General features: G+C 43.9%; 1 protein-coding gene across 1 annotated transcript in view; it reads left to right on the top strand.

Annotated features, from left to right (window-relative positions):
- The first annotated feature begins 920 nt into the window (after nucleotides 1-920).
- Nucleotides 921-18581, top strand: part of Slc17a5 (solute carrier family 17 member 5) — a 53557-nt gene continuing 35896 nt past the window's right edge. Inside the window, exons 1-2 of the mRNA XM_070012154.1 lie at nucleotides 921-1181; nucleotides 16835-17031. Of these exons, the coding sequence (XP_069868255.1) occupies nucleotides 965-1181; nucleotides 16835-17031 (414 nt within the window). The 5' untranslated portion in view covers nucleotides 921-964. The remainder of the gene's footprint in view (nucleotides 1182-16834; nucleotides 17032-18581) is intronic.

The raw sequence follows: 18581 nt of genomic DNA, 5'->3' as shown, positions 1-18581 counted from the left end.
CAACAGAAGGTCTACATTTCTCAACTTTTAACTTGACAACCTGCCTCGCCCTTACTGAGCAGGAAGTCAGGGATGCTTTCAAAAATCCTCCTTTTGTCTTCAGTACCTAAGACCTAGGTCCGGATTTCTGCTCTAACCTCACCAACCCCCTTACCTGGTTTACTGACTAGCAATTGGCTGAAATGCAAACCTTCCCTGTGGAAAAACACCCCCCGGAGGGCATCCGCATCCAACCTCTTCTCTATCTCTACAGAAGTGGTTTTCACTGCCCAGGGCGGAAAAAAGACAAGAGTTGGCCTTTCCCTAGTTCCTCCTCCTTAGAGTCTGGTCAGCAACTAGAACAATCGGAGGAAGAACCCGGAAAGGGGCGGGAGGAGCACATCCATCCGAGGATTTGATGGACGGAACAATAGGAGACTGCCCACATTGAGTAGGCGATCTCGTTGCAGTCCACAGATTTCCGTTGACTGTACTTTCCTGCACTTCAGAAGCTATTTTAGGGACGCCGTCAGTCACGGGGTAGGATGGCACAAAGGATGCGGACGGTCACATTGACTTAGCCACAGACTGACTGTACCGACCGCAAATGCAACCTGTGCATTTTCCCGGCTGGGCGGAAGCCCGCCCCTAAACAAAAGGGGCTTCAAGTTTCCACTTCCGCCCCTTAATAAAAAAGGTTCAAGTTCCCACTTCCGGGCTCGAGAGCGTCAGAGGGCGGGACCTTGCCCCCGAGACACTCGCGAGCCGAAACGCGTACAGCCAACGAGCGCGCGACTACACATCAACGACACCGCCCACCTGGCCGGAACTTCCGGAACGTCCGGAACTCCGCTTTTTCCCCCTCCGCCCTCCCGCTCCACCCACGCTGGAGTTGCCCGAACCTAAGATGGCGGAGGGGTGGAGTGGACGCGCCTACCTGTGGGCGGGGTCTCGGTAACGAGACGTGGCCGGAGGCGGTGCTGGGATGGGGGCGGCGCCGACGCCGGACTCCCGCCCCTCCTCGCCCGGCCAGGGCGGCCTGGGGCCCTTGGCTACCGCGCTGCTCACCGAGGAGTCTCCGGCGCCGGCGCTCTCCGAAGGCGATATGAGGCCCTTGGCGCGGGGTCGGGCGGCGAACGAGGAGGACGAGGAGAGCTCAGATAGCACGCCTCTCCTGCAGACTCCCGGACAGGCCGAAGCCGGTGAGCGGCGGGACCCCCCGGGGGCTCCGGACCGGCCGAGCCTGTCGGGGCGGGCGGGGGGAGCCGGGCAGGTGTGTCCCGGGAAACGGGCGCCGGCGCGGGCGGCGGGGAGCTGTCAGGCTCGAGGGGAGGGAAGAGGAGGGAAGCCCACCCGGGCTCGGCGCCGCCGGCCGGCGCCCCGACGCCCCCCGGGGTGGCGAGGGCTGGCGGGCTTGTGCGGGGGCCCCGGCAGGTGCAGCCCCGCGGGGCCGAGCGGGGAGCCGCTGGTGGAGGGTGTGGGGGCAAGCCTGCGGGCCCGGGGCGCCCTCCCCGCCCCCCGCAATCCCCGGGGCTCCGCCGCCGCCGCTGCTCCTCCGGCCGGCCGGGCGACGACTCTCACGAAGATCGGGGAGAACATTCGAGAGTGTACAAAAGATGGGTTTTTTACAGTTTTTTTTTTTATTGTCTTGAAGTAGTTGTACAAAGAGGTTAACATCGAACCGATCAGTTTATAACTACAAAGCATCTTCATCGATGTCACCCCTTCCATAACCCTGTCGCCCCTTCCATCCCTCCTAACCCGGAACAGCCCTTGCATAACCCAGCCATTACCTTGACATTGTGCTGTGTGACACTACAAATGTTGCAGGCATGTCCATTTTTTTTTTCTCCTCTCCCCACCTAACAGACCACTAATTAAGTTAGGAAACAGTCGGATTATCTTCAAGATAGATTCTCAAAGATAGACAACTCAAAGGTTGGTTTGCCCTGAGGAAGGGCCTCGAAGCTAATTAAAAGGGGAAATGTCTTTAAAAATCTTCCCTGAGTTTAGAGAAATTACAGTCTGATGTTGTTTGACACTTACGTAATAGCGCTTCTTAAAAATGAAATGATAGCTAAAAACAAATTCCACTGCGTGAGCTCCATAGTTTCAAAAATATGTATGCAGAAACAAACAGTTGAACTGAAAAGTTGACTAAGCTCCACCTGAGGTGTTGCTGAAAATCATTATGGTTTTCTGTGGTTATCTTTTTTTTTTTCTTGCCAGTCCGATGGCTTGATTCAGGGCCTGGGCACTGTCCCTGAGCTTATTTTGCTCAAGACTAGCACTCTACCACTTGAGCCACAGTGCCACTTCCAGCTTTTTCTGTTTATGTGGTACTAAGGAATCAAACCCAGGGCTTGGGCTGGGAAGGTGGCTCAGTGGTAGAGCACTTGCCTTGCATGCATGAGGTCCTGGGTTCAATTCCTCAGCACCACATAAGCAGAAGAAAAAAAAAAGCCAGAAGTGGTCCAATGGCTCAAGTGGTATCGGGCTAGCCTTGAGCTGAGAGACAGCACCCAGGTCCAGAGTTCAGGCCCCCACAACCAGAAAAAAGAAAAGAAAAGAAAAAAAAAAAAAAACCCAGGGCTTCAAGCATTCTACCACTAAGCCACATTCCCAACCCTATGGTTATCTTTTTTATTCGTTTTTAACATTACCAGGTGGTGGCAGGAGAGGTGCCAACATCATTGCCCTACCTTCATTTTAGTGAAGGCTATTTATAAATACTATACCCAACTAACATTTTATCCGGAAGTTGGACATAATCCCATAAACTAACTTTCCTCAGTGACTTATAGTGGTAGAATTATATAACTTCCTTATGGAAAATATTCCAAATGCCATAACAAAAATTGTCTCTAAAAGACGACTATATTTGTTGTAATTGAAATGAATTTATGTGTAAATAAATATAAGCAAATTTTGGCTCACGTATCCAACATTATTATTTGTCAGAAAATTGCAGAACCACAGTGGGCCATTATACACTCACTAAAAGGCCAAAATTCAAATAAAATGTTGGCAAAGATGTGAAATAATTAAAATTCTTGCACAACATAATAACTCTGCAAATTAGTATAACTATTGTGGAAAATTGTTGGAGATTTCTCTTTTTTGTCTTAAACTGTTATTTATTTATTTATTGACAATTTCTTTTAGGGCTAACATACTCTACCGTAAACTACACAGTGTTTATAGTGTGTTTTTGTTGTTGTTGTTGTTGTTGTTTTTTTTTTTGGTTGGTAGTGGGACTTGAACTCTGGGCCTGGGCGCTGTCCCTCAGCTCTTCAGCTCAAGGCGAGCGCTCTACCACTTGAGCTACAGCGCCACTTCCGGTTTTCTTGTGGTTTATTGGAGATAGGAGTCTCACAGTCTCTCCTTCCCCGGGCTGGCTTTGAACCGCGATCCTCAGATCTCAGCCTCCTGAGTAGCTAGGATTACAGGCGTGAGCCACCAGCGCCCGGCTTGTTGTTTTTTAATAGACAGAAACTAGCAGCAAAGCCATATACTGGTAGCTCAAACCTGTAATTCTGCTACTCAGAAGGCTGAGATCTAAGCCAATTTAGTCAGGAAAGTCCATGATACTTTTTTTTAAATCATATTTTTAATATATGTAAGTAGTTGTACAAAAAAGTTACCATTCAACTATTTTATAAGTACAATGTGTTTTGATTGATGTCACCCCTTTCATCATTCTCCCTCAACTGTGAGACTCTTAACCACAAAAAAAAGCTGGAAATGGAGCTGTAGCTTAAGTGGTAGATTGCTAGCCTTGAACAAATTAGCCAAGGGATGATACCCAGGCCCTGAGTTCAAGCCACAGTAATGCCGGGGGACCTAAAAACAACTTAGATCACTTGGCAAGTGGGTAAACAGATTGCATGTCCATGCAATGGAAAGTTGATAATAAAACAGAACAAACCAGAGATACCTATAAACATAGGTAAATCTCAAGTACAGGTTGAGCAGAAGCTACCGAACTCATGTGATATCTCATCAAGATTAAGTCTAGGTCAAGCAAGACTAATATGTATAACAGAAAGCTGACCAAAACCAGTGTAAGGGGGTCAGAGGCATAACTCAAGTGATAGTGTCAGACGGTGAGTGAAAATTTCAGATCAAGTTCAAATCAGACAAGAAAAGGAAAGGGGAAATGGACTACTGTAAAATAAGTCTTATAAGCAGTCCTTTTGATCTTGAATGGATTGGACAGATATTTACTTTTTTTTTTTTTAATCTGAAACCAACACTGAAAACTCTGTACCTGATGCTTTTGTTCATTGGCTAGTGCTCTACCAACTAAGCCACAGCTCCAACCCTAGATGTTTACATTTGTTATATAAGTTTTACTTTGATAAAGCTTACTGCAAAATTACTGGATGTGACAGATCTTCCTGTCATGGCTGCACTGGGGAAGCTTAGGCTTTTTTTTTTTTTTTTTTTTTTGTCTGGTCATGGGGCCTGAACTCGGCCTAGGCACTGTCCTTTAGCTCTTCAGCTCAAGGCTAGTGTGCTACCACTTGAGCCATAGCACCACTTCCGGCTTTTTTTTCTGCTTAATGTGGTTCTGAGGAATCGAACCCAGGAACTCATGTATGCAAGGCAAGCGCTCTACCACTGAGCCACCTTCCCAGCCCAAGCTTAGGCTTTGTAGGGAGACTCACCCACAAACAAATTCTGTATCAGCCTCCCTTTCTTTATGTTCAGGTACATTTTACCTTTAATTTTATGTTTCTAGGACCTACAGTAGGAAGTTAGCTATACCTTATTTATGCCCCAAATAGATATTTTTGTTTTTCATAAGAAAAAGACTGACAGACTGCCCTTATCATAAAATTTTACTGCAGTAAAAAGGCCTGAGCCTACTACTAAAAGAATGACTAAAATGACAGTGTGTACGTGTGTGTGTGTGTGTGTGTTGGACAGGGTATCATTTTTAAGCAGACAGGTGAGGGCTAGAGCAGCTTAGGAAGTTACAGAAGCTCTCACCTAATAGTAAAAACTTACCTCAGAATTCCTTTGGATTTTGATCCTGACTCCCAGAACAAAAAAAGTGTTGCCCCATTTATGTAATGTTCAAGAAATGTTTTACTTGATCCTTCATAAACTTGAAAAGAGGGCATTGTTTAGAATTATGCACAGCATTTCCTCATTAAGAAAGCAAAGTTGGCTGGGGGCTGGTTGCTCACACCTTAGTCCTAACTGCTCTGGAGGCTAAGATCTGAGGATCTTGGTTCAAAGCCAGTCCAGGCAGGTAAGTCCATAAGACTCTTCCCTCCAATTAACTCCCCTCCAAAAAGCCAGAAATGGAGCTGTGGCTCTGGTGGTAAAGTGCTAGCCTTGAGTGAAAGCAGCTCAGGGACAGCGCCTGCCCTGCGTTCAAGCCCCAGGACTGGCAAAAAACAAAAGCAAAGTTATATTTCTCTGGTGTTAAGAATGAAGAATTAATGCCTCTCTTTTCCTTTTGATATGACAAAACCCAAAAAGTGGTTTGCTTGGACATTTTCAGGGGAATTCAGAGATGTGTATCAAAATAATGAGGGAGCTGGGCACAGGTGGCTCAAGCCTGTAATCCTAGCTACTCAGGAGGCTGAGATCTGAGGATCACAGTTCACAGTTCAAAGCCAAGCCTGAGCAGAAAAGTCCGTGAGACTCTTTATTTGGGGGGGGGGGGTCGGGGGGGCTGAATTCGGCCTGGGTGCTGTCCCTCAGCTCTTCAGCTCAAGGCTAGCGCTCCACCACTTGAGCCACAGCGCCACTTCAGGCTTTTTCTTTTTGTTTATGTGGTGCTGAGGAATCGAACCCAGGGCCCTCAGGCATGCAAGGCAAGCGCTGTACCACTGAGCCACCTTCCCAGCCCCCTTGAGACTCTTATCTCCAGTAAACCACCAGAAAACTGGAAGTGGCGCTGTGGCTCAAGTGGTAGACCACTCACCTTGAACTGAAGAGCTCAAAGCCCCAAGACCAAAAAAAAAAAAAAGGAATGGGGGAAGGGTAGCCTAATGGTCTTAAACACCACTGAGTCTGCAGCTTTTCTTCCAATTTAGATAAGGAAAGGGTGGTTATTGAACAAGAAATAATGAAGCTGTTTCTGTTATACACAACTCTTCATTTATTGTTTCTACCAACTGAAAGGATAAGATGTATCTTGTATTTCATTTTGATTGATTGATTGTATTAATTCAAAATATTGTTGCACCAAAGATGTGCTTACTTATGGTAGGAGAAATTAGCTTCAGAACTTCGTTGTTTGGGTTAAAGACAGAACATCCAGAAGTAGAGCAGCTGTTCAAGTGGTAAAGTGCTAGCCTTGGTCACAAAAACTCAAGGGTAACACCCAGGCCTCAAGACCAGCACAAAAGAAAGAGAAGGAAAAAAAAAAAAAAAAAGACAGAACATAGATCTAGGGCTAAATGCCTAGCTGCCAACCTCAGCTCCACTAATTAGCTGGGTAGACTTTCACATGTCACCTGACCTCTGTGTACTTTCCTTACCTATAAATCAGAAAAAGTAATATCCCCTACTATGAACTTACTATGATGATTAAAATGAGCAAGTGGAAAGTGCTGAGAACACTGGCACATAACAAGTGTTAGTTTCTATCATCATCATCATCAAAGCTCATTCAGAGCTTGTGCTTGCTGAGTAAGTGGGTGCTAAAACATGATGGCCCCGTTCATCATTGTTGCTCTATTGCACTTCGGGACTGTTTGGGATTTCCTGACTTACTACTGTAATGAAACCTCCATGCAGCCTGTGCTTTCCTTCCATTGGTTTTCTTTTTCTTTTCTTTGGTTTGCCTTACTCTTCTCTTGAAAGGAGGAGGATTTACATTTGTGGCTCAGTTAGCAAGTGTTGACTTTCACAGATACTGCTTTTTGTGTGAAAATGGTCAACTCTGCGGTATAGTGTATTAGTAGAAAACAATCATCTTACAGAATGAAGAAAATAGCCCTGGCTTATGTTATGATATTGAGTCCATGTTAATGGAATTTGATGTTAATTTGGAAATTAGGCATGCATAAGGATTTATCAGGAATTAAGCTCAGGCCGATTGAATATTACCTTTTTTTTTTTTTTTTCTTTTTTGGCTAGCCCTGGTACCAAGGCCTGGGTACTGTCCCTAAGTTTCTTTTGCTCTAGGCTAGCACTCTACCACTTGAGCCACAGTATCACTTCTAGCTTTTTTCTGTTTATGTTGTATTGAGGAATTGAACCCAGGGCTTCATGCATGCTAGGCAAGCTCTACCACTGAGCCATATTCCCAGCCCAAATATTACTATTTTTTAAAGCAGATTTTCTTTTATCCCTTTGAGATAGGAAATCTCTTTTGTGTGTGTATGGTTATCCTGGGTCTTGAACTCAGGGCCTAGGCACCGTCCCTGAGCTGTTTTTGCTCAAGACTGGTGCTTTGCCATTTGAGAAGCCAGGATTATAGGCATGAATCACCAGCACCCAGCTTAGGAAATCTTTTTTTTTTTTTAATGTTATACTGAGGCTAAAGGGTTTTGCTAGTCAACTTTGTACTCTCCTCTAGAGAGTTGTCCCTTTGTCGAAGTTAGCCCCTTGGCGATGCACACAGCCTCTCCCTATTCAGTGCAATGGACTCCACAGATCCTTGCCTTCCATATCTGTGCACTCCCTGATGCTGGAGTTTACTATGTAGATAGGTCTAGGACGGTTGTGTCTACTAAATGCCTTCAGACTTTCTTATCATTATTCCCTATACAATACAGCAGAACAATTTTATTTACATATTATTCATCATGTATTAGTTGAAGCAATCTAGAGACAATTTAAGACAAAAGAGGAGTTAAGCTCTTTTAAGGACTTTTTTCCTCCTGACCCAGATTCCCTCCCAACTCTTCCACAATGAATACATGCTAAGACAATGCTAAGATAAGGCTTGGTGGGTGGCTCATGCCTGTAATCCTAGCTACTCCGGAGGCTGAGATCAGAAGACTGGGGTTTGAAGCCAGCCTATGCAGAAAAGTTTGCTAGGCTCTTATAGTGAACCAACAAAATGCTGGACTGGATGTGGCTCAAATGGTGCAACATCAGCAATAAGTGGGAAAAGCCAAGCAAGAGCTCATAGCCCTTAGTTCAAGCTCTGCTACCAGCCCCTACTTAAAAAGCACAAAGACATTTCAGATTTTCCTCCTCGCTTATCTATCTCAACCCTGGCTTCAGCTACGCCCACTGGTAGGAGCCCCAGGAAATCCAGACCAGTGTGGTCATGTCTATGCCACATGCTCTCATTTCCTGCCATATTTCTAATAAATTTCTATCATCTTTACTTTTTCCTTTTGAGATAGAAAATGTCAAAGGGGGGAAATGGTTTTTGGAGGGGATACCACCCACCATTCCCCACTTCTCTTTCGAGTGATGATCAGGTTTTTCACATACCTCACATGCATTGCAAGGGTGAATGGCTCCCCATTCCACACTGGTGCTTCACATAGACTTGTCCTGTGCCCTCAGTGCATGTGGACTGAGCCACCTGCTTCACCATCAGGGGTTTTGCTACCCTCCAGTTCCTGACATTATCCACACTGACGTTGTAGGAATCCTTCCCGACCATCCCAGGGGACTACGCGGAGGGAGAGAGGGAGGCAGGCACAGGAGAAACGTTATTGTAAGGTTTATTAGAGGGGCCATATCGCCCTGGGAGAGGGAACACATGGTGTCTGTCCCTATCCAAGTGGCAGGCAGGTCGGGGTGGGGGGTAAGGGCGGAAGTGAGGTAAATGCATGCACAGGTTGGTCTGGACAGAGAGAGGGTGAGAACTCTAGAACAGGGAGAAGCTCAGGTCTGGGTGGAGCTGAGGACCAAAGGTGGAAATAATACTAAGAGACTTCCCATCCACAACCATTTCTGTCCCTTCTCTGGATGCCTATGTGGTCTGATGACTCTCTTCCTCCTCTGGTCATTTGTACCATGTCATCTCCCTTAACTGATATAACCATAGTGAGGCTTCCTTCCCACAAGCCTCAGTAACTGTGAGAGATCACACTGCCTGACTTCATCTGGACCTTCAATGTCTTGTTTGTTTGGTTTTGGCTTTTTTTGGTTTCAGTACTGGGGTTTGAACTGGGTCTGGATGCTGTCCCTTAACTGTTTCACTCAAGGCTAGCACACTCTTACCATTTGAGCCCAACTTCTGTTTCACCTTTTTGTGGTTAATTGGAGATAACAGTCTCACAGGACTTTCTTGATCAGACTGGCTTTGAATTGTTATCCCAGATCTCAGCCTCCTAAATAGGATTACAGGAATGAGCCACTGCACTTGGCTTGGACCTTCAATTTTTATGGGAAAGTTTATTTTTTAATGGAAAAAAAGTGTGAAATGAACTTCCACCTAACCAGTACTCAATGTAAACTATGATTTCATGGCTAGTCTTGTTAATTTATTCTTTTAGTTGTTGTTGTTGGTCATGGGGCTTGAACTCTGGCGGGCCTGGGCATTGTCCCTCACTTCTTCTGCTCAAGGTAAGCCCTCTACTACTTAAGCCACAGCTCCATTTCCACTTTTCTGGTGGCTAATCGGAGATAGAATCTCACAGGCTTTCCTGCCCTGGCTAGCTTTGAACTGTGATCCTCAGATCTCAGCCTCTTGAGTAGTTAGGATTACAGGCCTGAGCCACCACTTCCCAGTACTACCTCCCTTCCTAACTGGGATTACAGTTACACATCTTGAAGCTCAGCCCGTAAATACCTTCTAATCTCTTAAGAAAGGATTAAAATGTTGGTGGGGCCTGTATAATCCTAGCTACTCAAGTAAGCAAGGAAGCCAGCCTGAGCAGAAGAGTCTAGTAGGCTCTATTGTCAAAATGACAAAAAGCTGGACTCAAAGCATGACTAAATTGGTAGAGCAACAGCCAAGTTCACAAGCCAATAAGCTTGAGTACCTGAATTCAAACTGCCATAACAGAGTACTGTTCCCCAGGTGCCAGTGGCTCACACCTGTAATCCTAATACTCTGGAGGTGAGACTTCAGGGTTTCAGTTCGAAGCTAGCCTGAGCAGAAAAGTGTGGGAATCTTATTTCCAATTAACAAGCAAAAAGCCAGACATGGAGGTGTGGCTCAAATGGTGGAATGTCAGCCTTCAGCAGAAAAAGCCCTGTGTCGAAGCCCCAGTACCAGCACAAAAAATTCATTCACAGCCAGGCACCAGTGGCTCTCGCCTGTAATCCTAGCTACTCAGGACGCTGAGATCTGAGGATTGAGGTTCAAAGCCAGCCCAGGCAATAAACCACAAAAAAACCAGAAGTGGTTCTGTGATTCAAGTGGTAGAACACTGGCCTTGAAGAGCTGAGGGACAGCGCCCAGGCCCAGAGTTGAAGCCCCACAACCAACCAAAATTAAAAAAAAAAATCATTAAATTTTTTTAAATTAAAAATAGAGTTGAAGCTGGGCACTGGTGGCTCTTGCCTATAATCCTAGCTACTCAGGAGACTTGAGATCTGCCAGCCCAGGAAGAAAAGTCCATGAGACTCTGATCTTCAATCAACTACTCAGAAAAAGCTGGAAGTGACGCTGTGGCTCAAGTGGTAGAGTGCTAGCCTTGAGCACAAAGAAGCTCAGGAACAATACCCAGTCTCCGAGTTCAAGCCCCAGGACCAGAAAAAAAGTGAAAATCATAAGAATGAAAATCAAGTAACTTCTGCAAAGACCCACAATCAGAGCTGACTTTCATTCCCAGGACTACTTCACTCCAATATCAGCTCACGTTCTTTCAGTTCTACCCACTTCACATACCGAAGTTTAAAGAACACTCTAGAAGCTGATGTTTATTTTGATTGATGCTCTGTTCATTAAGCAAGCATGATTTTCCTTTGAACTTGATTTTGGTGTGGTGGGTACACAGTGGGTGTTCTCTCTTGGTCATGCAAGCCTGCTTTGTTGGATCAATTTCAAAGACTTGTCAAAATTCACAGGCACATTTTACTCTCCCACTTTCTGGAAATAAAATCTTTCTGGCTAAATAAATTTGTAATCGTAATCATTACTATAAAGCTAGTAACTTTTTAAATATTTCTTAAAACTTCATAGTCATGTATCTGTGATATTTTTGTAGACTTTTTGTTTTCTGATTGTTGACTGCCCCACACATAAAGTTTCTGATCTGTTACTTCTTGTTCTAATTTTTTAACTCATGACACTAATAATCTGAAATCCCTTTACTCACTTCTCTTTACATCCCAAGCTTCTAGGCCCACATCCTATTCATATAAAAATTACATCATAGGGCTGGAGGCATGGCTTCAGTAGTAGAGCACCTTCCTGGCAAGACCAAGGCCCTATATTCAAACCCAAGCACTACACCAAAAAAGTAGTAGTAGTAGTAGTACTTGTTTGTTGTTGTTGTTGTTGTTGTCAGTCGTGGGGCTTGAACTCTGGGCCTGGCACTCTCCCTGCACTCTTCAGCTCAAGGCAAGTTCTCTACCACTTGGGCCACAGTGCCACTTCTGGCTTTTTCTGTTTATATGGTGCTAGGAATTGAACCCAGGGCCTCATGCATGCGAGGCAAGCACTCTACCACTGAGCCACCTTCCCAGTCCCCCAAAAGAATTTTTTTTTTTAAAGAAAGAAGGCAGTGCCATTGGTGGGACTTATAACCTAGTACCTGCTCATTGTTTAGCACTCTATAAACTGAGCCATGCTTCCAACCACAGGGGTCTCAGTCTTGAGAAAATAAAGTTTAAGCCATAGTGCCCAGGCCCTGAGTTCAAGCCCCCAGGGAAGGGGGGGACGAAGAGAGAGGGAAGGGAGAAAGAGAGGAGAAGGAGAGAGAGAGAGAAGAGATTGTAGTCCCAGTCTTGGATAAGAACGAATGAAAAAGAAGGAAGAAGGGAGGGAAGGAAGGAAACAAAGAATATCATAGTCCAAATCAAGCATCACTTCAGAAAAAGAACAGAAAGGAAAATGACAATACAAGTTGAAGTAGCATAACATGAAGTTGTTTGCGTAAGCACATTGTTACTAACTTATTCCTTCCTCTTATTCTTTCATCTTGCATTTAGATTAAGTGGCAATTCTGACATAACACTTAGACCAGATCTGTCCACTTCTCTCTACTGCCTTTGCTTTCATCATAATTTAAGCCATCTTCATTTCTTAACCTGGACAGCTACAAACATCTCTTAAGTGATGTCCTTGAATCTACATTCCCTATATCCATTCACATTTGTCTCCTCAGTAAACTTCATATGGCAAACAGTGGCCTTTTTTTTTTTTTGAGACAATCTTGATGTGTAGCTGAGGCTGGCCTCAGACTCATGAACCCATGTCTCACCCTCCAGTGCTAGAATTATAGACATGTACCACTACACCTAGCCACTATAAGGTTGTTTGTTTTTGTCGCTTTTGTGAGTTGTGGGTCTTGAACTGAGCCTGGGTGCTGCCCCTGAGCTCTTCATCTCAAGGCTAGCACTCTACCACTTGAGCCACAGCACCACTTCTGGTTTTCTGGTGGTTAATTGGAGATAAGAGTCACATGGACTTTCCTGCCCAGGCTGGCTATGAACCATGATCCTCAGATCTCTGCCTCCTGAGTAGCTAGGATTACAGGCATGAGCCACTGGAGCCTGGCTCTCCACCATAAGTTCTTTAAACTAAAAATTGTATTTTGTCACTCTGTTGCTGAAGCAGGAATGAACTCTTTTTTTAACTGTAAGAGTAATTTGTTTTCCTCCTAGTTTTATAAAGAGACATTTTTCAGACCTCTTAATTGCTCTAAACCTATCTACTACAGAGATAATGAAGGCTGGGAAGGTGGCTCAGTGGTAGAGCGCTTGCCTTGCATGCATGAGACCCTGGGTTCGATTCCTCAGCACCACATAAGCAGAAAAACCCAGAAGTGGTGCTGTAGCTCAAGTGGTAGAGCGCTAGCCTTGAGCTGAAGAGCTGAGGGATAGCATCCAGGCCCAGAGTTCAGGCCCCCTGACCAACAGAAAAAAAAAAAAAAAAAAGATAATGAACTTTTAAAATAACATTTTGGCAAAGCAAAGGTATGCCATGAATCTGGATTTTTCTTCCCCTAATTATTTAAAATAACAATTCAGTTGCCCATATTGGGTAAGCTCATAACACCATCCCCATCTAGATATCCATGTCCTGTCTGACACAGCTGCAATAAAGAAAATGTGCTGCCAGTGGCTCACATCTATAATCCTAGCTACTTAGAAGGCTGAGATCTGAGGATCATAGTCCAAAACCATTTCATACAAAAAAGTCCCAGTGAGACTCTTACTCCAATTAGCCATTCAGAAAACCAGAAGTGGAGCTGTGGCTCAAAGTATAAGGCCTTGCCAGGCACCAGTGGTTCATACCTGTAATCCTAGCTACTCAGGAGGCTGAGATCTGAGGATCACAGTTCAAAGCCAGTCTGGGCAGGAAAGTCCATGTGACTCTTATCTCCAGTAAACCACTAGAAAACCGGAACTGGCGCTGTGGCTCAAGAGGTAGAACGCTAGCCTTAAGCTGAAGAGTGCAGGGACAGCGCCCAAGCCCAGAGCTCAAGCCCCTTGACTGACAGAAAAAAAAAAAGTGTAAGGCCTTGAAGTCAAAGCCCAGTACAGCCAAAAAAAAAAAAAAAAAGAAAGAAAGAAAGAAATAGGTACCTTTTTTTTTCTGACCAGGTATTGAACCTTAATAGTAGGTAAGCATTCTACCACCAAAATGTATCCCCTAGCCCAAGTGTATGTATCTTTAAACAGATTATTTACCACTCAGTTTTGACCATATTTAAAAGTTTATACACCGAGATTAACCAATTTCTCCTCATCACTAAGCTGGATTGCTCTCAGTGTCCTGAAATACACATCCTTCTCCAATTGCAACTCAAAAAAAGAAGGGGAAAAAAAAATCCTTGCATATGCCTACGATTAGAGTGAAATTGAGTCAAACCTTCTTCTCATGTGCTCCTTCCTCCCACTTACTCTTGCCTTCTCTATTTCCCTTTTCCCTGTGGGCCCTTTAAGCAGCTACTGAGCAACTGCCATTGATGCTGCAACTGTCATAGATTCTGCAGGTTTTCTTCTGGATTCTTAAATGCATTTCATTTAGGACAGCCTTAAGTATTAATCATGACTTCTGATTTAAACCAAGCTACTGAGGATGATGAAGGTAAGAAATTACCAAGAGGAGTTTTGTTGGGACATTCTGAGTTCAAACTCTAGTACCTCCAGAGAGAGAGAAAGAGAGAGAGAGGGACATTGTGCCTTATTCTTCCATAATTGTTTTCTGGGGAGGTTGTTGGTTTGTTTTGTGCTGCTACTGAGGCTTGAACTCAGGGCCTAGGTGATGTCCCTTAGCTTTTTTGGTCAAGGCTGACACTACCACTTAAGCTATAGTTGTATTTTTGTTTTTTCCTGTATATGTGTGCTGGGCCTGGGTACTACCTCTGAGCTTTGTTACTCAAGGCAAGTGCTCCACAGCTCCACTTCTGGCTTTTTGGTTGTTAATTGCAGATAAGAGTCTCAGAACTTTCTTGCTTGCTCAGACTTTGAACCACAAACCTCATATCTTAGCCTCCTGAGTATACCTAGGATTATACCACTACGTGGCTTCTTTCTCTGTTTTTTTGTTTGGTTGGTTGCTTGCTTGTTGTTTTGCCATGCTACCTTTGCAATGAGATAGCTTCTAACCCATGACCAGTGGAGTGCCTGCTATGCCGTGACTGACCATGTGTTATATAGGTTTCTTAGAATGGTGATGCTGGTAAACACCCTTCCTGTTCTTCTCATGCATTACTTTGGCCAGCAGACTGGGGTTAGGAGTTCAATTTGAATATGGCACAAAGATTTTTATTTTTCTGAGAAAAGTCAATAATGCTATTATTGTATCTGTCTTGGTGGTGGTGGTGGTTGCAGTGGTTGCAGTTGCGGGGCTTGAATTCAGCGCTTGGTTGCTCTGCCTGAGCCTTTTTGTGCTCAAGCCTAGCTCTCTACTACTTGAGCCACAGTGTCACTTCCAGTTTTGAGTGTTTAATTGAAGATAGAGGGTCTCACAGGAACTTTTCTGCCCAGGCTGGCTTTGAACCGTGATCCTCAGATCTTAACCTCTTAAGTAGGAATACAGGTGTGAGTCACAGGCACCTCGCTCTACTCTGCCTGTCTTAATGGACTGTCTTACAATTCAGGCTCTTACATGTATATCAAAACTTGATACAGAGAACAAATTCCCTTTGACAAATCATTTCAGATATGCTTAATCAGAAAATCTTCATGTCTCTTAATTTGTCTTTGTGCTTATTTTAATAACTGGCCTTTTCACAGAATTGGAAGGACAAAGGGTAAACAAATGCAGCAGTGGTACTCACTAGACACTGTGTTGAAAATGAACTATATAACCTGTGGGTAGGGATGGGAGGGAAAAACTGAGAAAGAACAAGGGGAGGAATGACATTGTCCAAAAAGAATTATCTGACTTATGTAACTGTAATCCTCTGTGCATGACCTTTATAATAACAATAAAAAAAATCATGTAAAATAAAAGAGAAGTTCAGGACTGGGAATGTGGCTTAGTGGTAGAGTGCTTGTCTAGCACGAATGAAGCCCTAATGAACCATATTAACAGAAAAAAATGGAAGTGATGCTGTGGCTCAAGTGGTAAAGTGCTAGTCTTAAGCAAAAGAAGCTCAGGGACAGTGCCCAGGCCCTGAGTTTAAGCCCCAGGATTGGCAAAAATAAATAAATAAGAAGTTCACTTCTCATGTGGAATCCCCTCCCAAAAAAAAAGAAAGAAAAAATGCTCTTTCCTTCTCTCCCTCTCTCCATCTCTCTCTTTCCTCCTCTTCCCCCCACTCCCGCCTCCATCTTTTTGGCTAGTCCTGGGGCTTGAATTTAGGGCCTGGGCACTGTCCCTAAGCTTCTTTTGCTCACAGCACTCTACCACTTGAGCCACAGCACCACTTCCATCTTTTTCTGCTTATGTGATACCGAGTAATCAGAACCCAGGGCTTCATTAATGCTAGGCAAGCACTCTACCACTAAGCCACATTCCCAGCCCAAGAAATGTACTTTTTTTTTTTTTGTCAAGGTGATATATAGAAGGGTTACAGTTACATAAGTAATAAGTACACATCTTGTCAAACTTGTTTCCCTCTCCCTCATTTTTCTCCCATTACCCTCCTAATCTCCCCATATTGTACAGATCATGTCCAACATATTGTCTTATAAGTATTGCTGTTGCATTGGTTTCCCCCCAAGAAATGTACTCTTTACCTGACTTATGTAACTTTTATATATCACCTTTATACTAATAATTAAAATTTTTTAATGGTCGGGTACCTGTGGCTCACGCCTGTAATCAATCCTAGCTACTCAGGAGGCTGAGATCTGAGGATCATGGTTCAAAGGCAGCATAGACAGGAAATTCCATGAGACTCTTTTTTTTTTTTTTTTTTTAAAGTCTGTGAGACAATTTTATTTTTGTCGGTCGTGGGGCCTGAACTCTGGGCCTGGACACTGTCCCTCAGCTCTTCAGCTCAAGGCTAGCGCTCTACCACTTGAGCCACAGCGCCACGTCTGGCTTTTTCTGCTTATGTGGTGCTGAGGAATCGAACCCAGGGCTTCATGCATGCAAGGCAAGCGCTCTACCACTGAGCCACCTTCCCAGCCCTCCATGAGACTCTTATCTCCAATTAACCACTCAGAAAACCAGAAGAGGCACTGTGGCTCAAGTGGTAGACTGCTAGCCTTGACCTGAAGAGCTGAGGGACAGTGCCCAGGCCCAGAGTTCAAGCCCCACAACTGATTTTTTTAAAAATTTAATGACCTTTTTATAATACAGACATCATCTAATTTACTCTTTGAATTGAATTTTTCTCCCGGGTCTTTATTTCAGCCCCAGTATGCTGCTCTGCTCGTTACAACTTAGCGGTTTTGTCTTTTTTGGGTTTCTTCGTTCTCTATGCATTACGTGTGAATCTGAGTGTTGCATTGGTGGATATGGTAGATTCAAACACAACCACAGTAGATAATCGAACTTCCCAGGAGTGTGCTGAACACAGTGCTATGATAAAAGGTCTTCACAACCAAACGGTACGTGCTACCCTTTAATCAAACCATCTTGATTAATCATAAAATATTTCCAAGTAAAAAATATTTTCTTGGCTGACAGCAAAGGAAACATTATTTCTGCATGAACTATGAATTTTAGTATTTTCCTCAGGAACTGGTTGAATAGTAATTTGCAACTATAGATACTGTTGTTCTTAGCAGATCTGAAGAGACTCTGGAAAAGAACTTGTTTGGCCTATCACACAATTTGATTGCTTTAAATATTGCTATAAGTAGTTTTTGTTTTTTGTCGGTGGTGGGGCCTAAACTCTGGGCTTGGTTGCTGCCCCTCAGCTCTTCAGCTCAAAGCTAGTGTTCTACCACTTAATCCACAGCACTACTTCCAGCTTTTTCTGTTTATGTGATGCTGAGGAATCAAACCCAGGGCCTCATGAATGCAAGGCAAGCACTCTACCACTGAGCCATCTTCCCAGCCCTATAAATAGTTACTAATAGTACTAGTATTATTTACTAGCATGATTCAATTACACAGTTACAGTTGCTGGACAATTTAGATAATTTTAGCTGCAGGCTGGAAAATGAAAATTGGTAAATTTCTTAGGACATTCTTTTCCAACATTATATATACCTAATGTGAGCTTCTTAAATCATTTTATCTGCCTCATGTTATAGTGGAATTGATAGGGCTGGGAAGGTGGCTCAGTGGTAGAGCACTTGCCTTGCATGCCTGAGGCTCTGGGTTCCATTCTTCAGCACCACATAAGCAAAAAGTAAAAAGCCGGAAGTGACGCTGTGGCTCAAGTGGTAGAGTGCTAGCCTTGAGCTGAAGAGCTGAGGGACTGTGCCCAGGCCCAGAGTTCAGGCCCCACGACCAGACCCAAAAAAATAAAAAAATAAAAATAAATAAAATATAGTGGAATTGATAAATGTGTGGTCATGTTTGTAGCATTGAGTATTGCAGGGGTTGGAGGTATGGCTCAGATGGTAGGGCACCAGCCAGCAATGAGTGAAAGCATCAGATACCAAATTCAATTCCCAGACTCAAAGGAAAACAAATAAAATTCATTGTTACACACTGAATGTTTTACCTTGCTGTATTTAAATTAACAATGTTGCCGAATGACATATAATACCCAATTTCTCCACCCAAACCTATTACCTTTAAGGATGGTTCTACTGTATAGTTCATTAGATATAAAATTCCACAAATGTGATTTGCTTTGTATCTTTCCTTTCATTGATCTAGCCCCTTAACTTCATCTACATCATAGGCAGTAAAAAGAAATCTAAGAATGACTCTCAACATAATGGCCTAGTTATACAGCTTCATGCATTAAAGATCTCCAACTATTCAGACCTGCCACAGATTCCTTATTGTCACTAGTTAAAAGGAAGTCCTGCCAGGCACCAGTGACTCCTACCTGTAATCCTAGCTACCCAGGAAACAGATCTGAGGATCATAGTTTGAAGCCAAGCCCAACAGGAAAGTCCATGAGATTCTTTTTTTTTTTTTTTTTTTTTTTTTTAGGTTAGCACTCTACCACTTGAGCCACAGTGCCACTTCTGGCTTT

Source organism: Dipodomys merriami, unplaced genomic scaffold (assembly GCF_024711535.1).
Source record: "Dipodomys merriami isolate MVZ:Mamm:240054 unplaced genomic scaffold, mDipMer1.0.p SCAF_89, whole genome shotgun sequence".
Taxonomy (NCBI): domain Eukaryota; kingdom Metazoa; phylum Chordata; class Mammalia; order Rodentia; family Heteromyidae; genus Dipodomys; species Dipodomys merriami.
The sequence above is the reverse complement of the archived record's forward strand: the minus strand, read 5'-3'. Positions and strand labels throughout refer to the sequence as shown.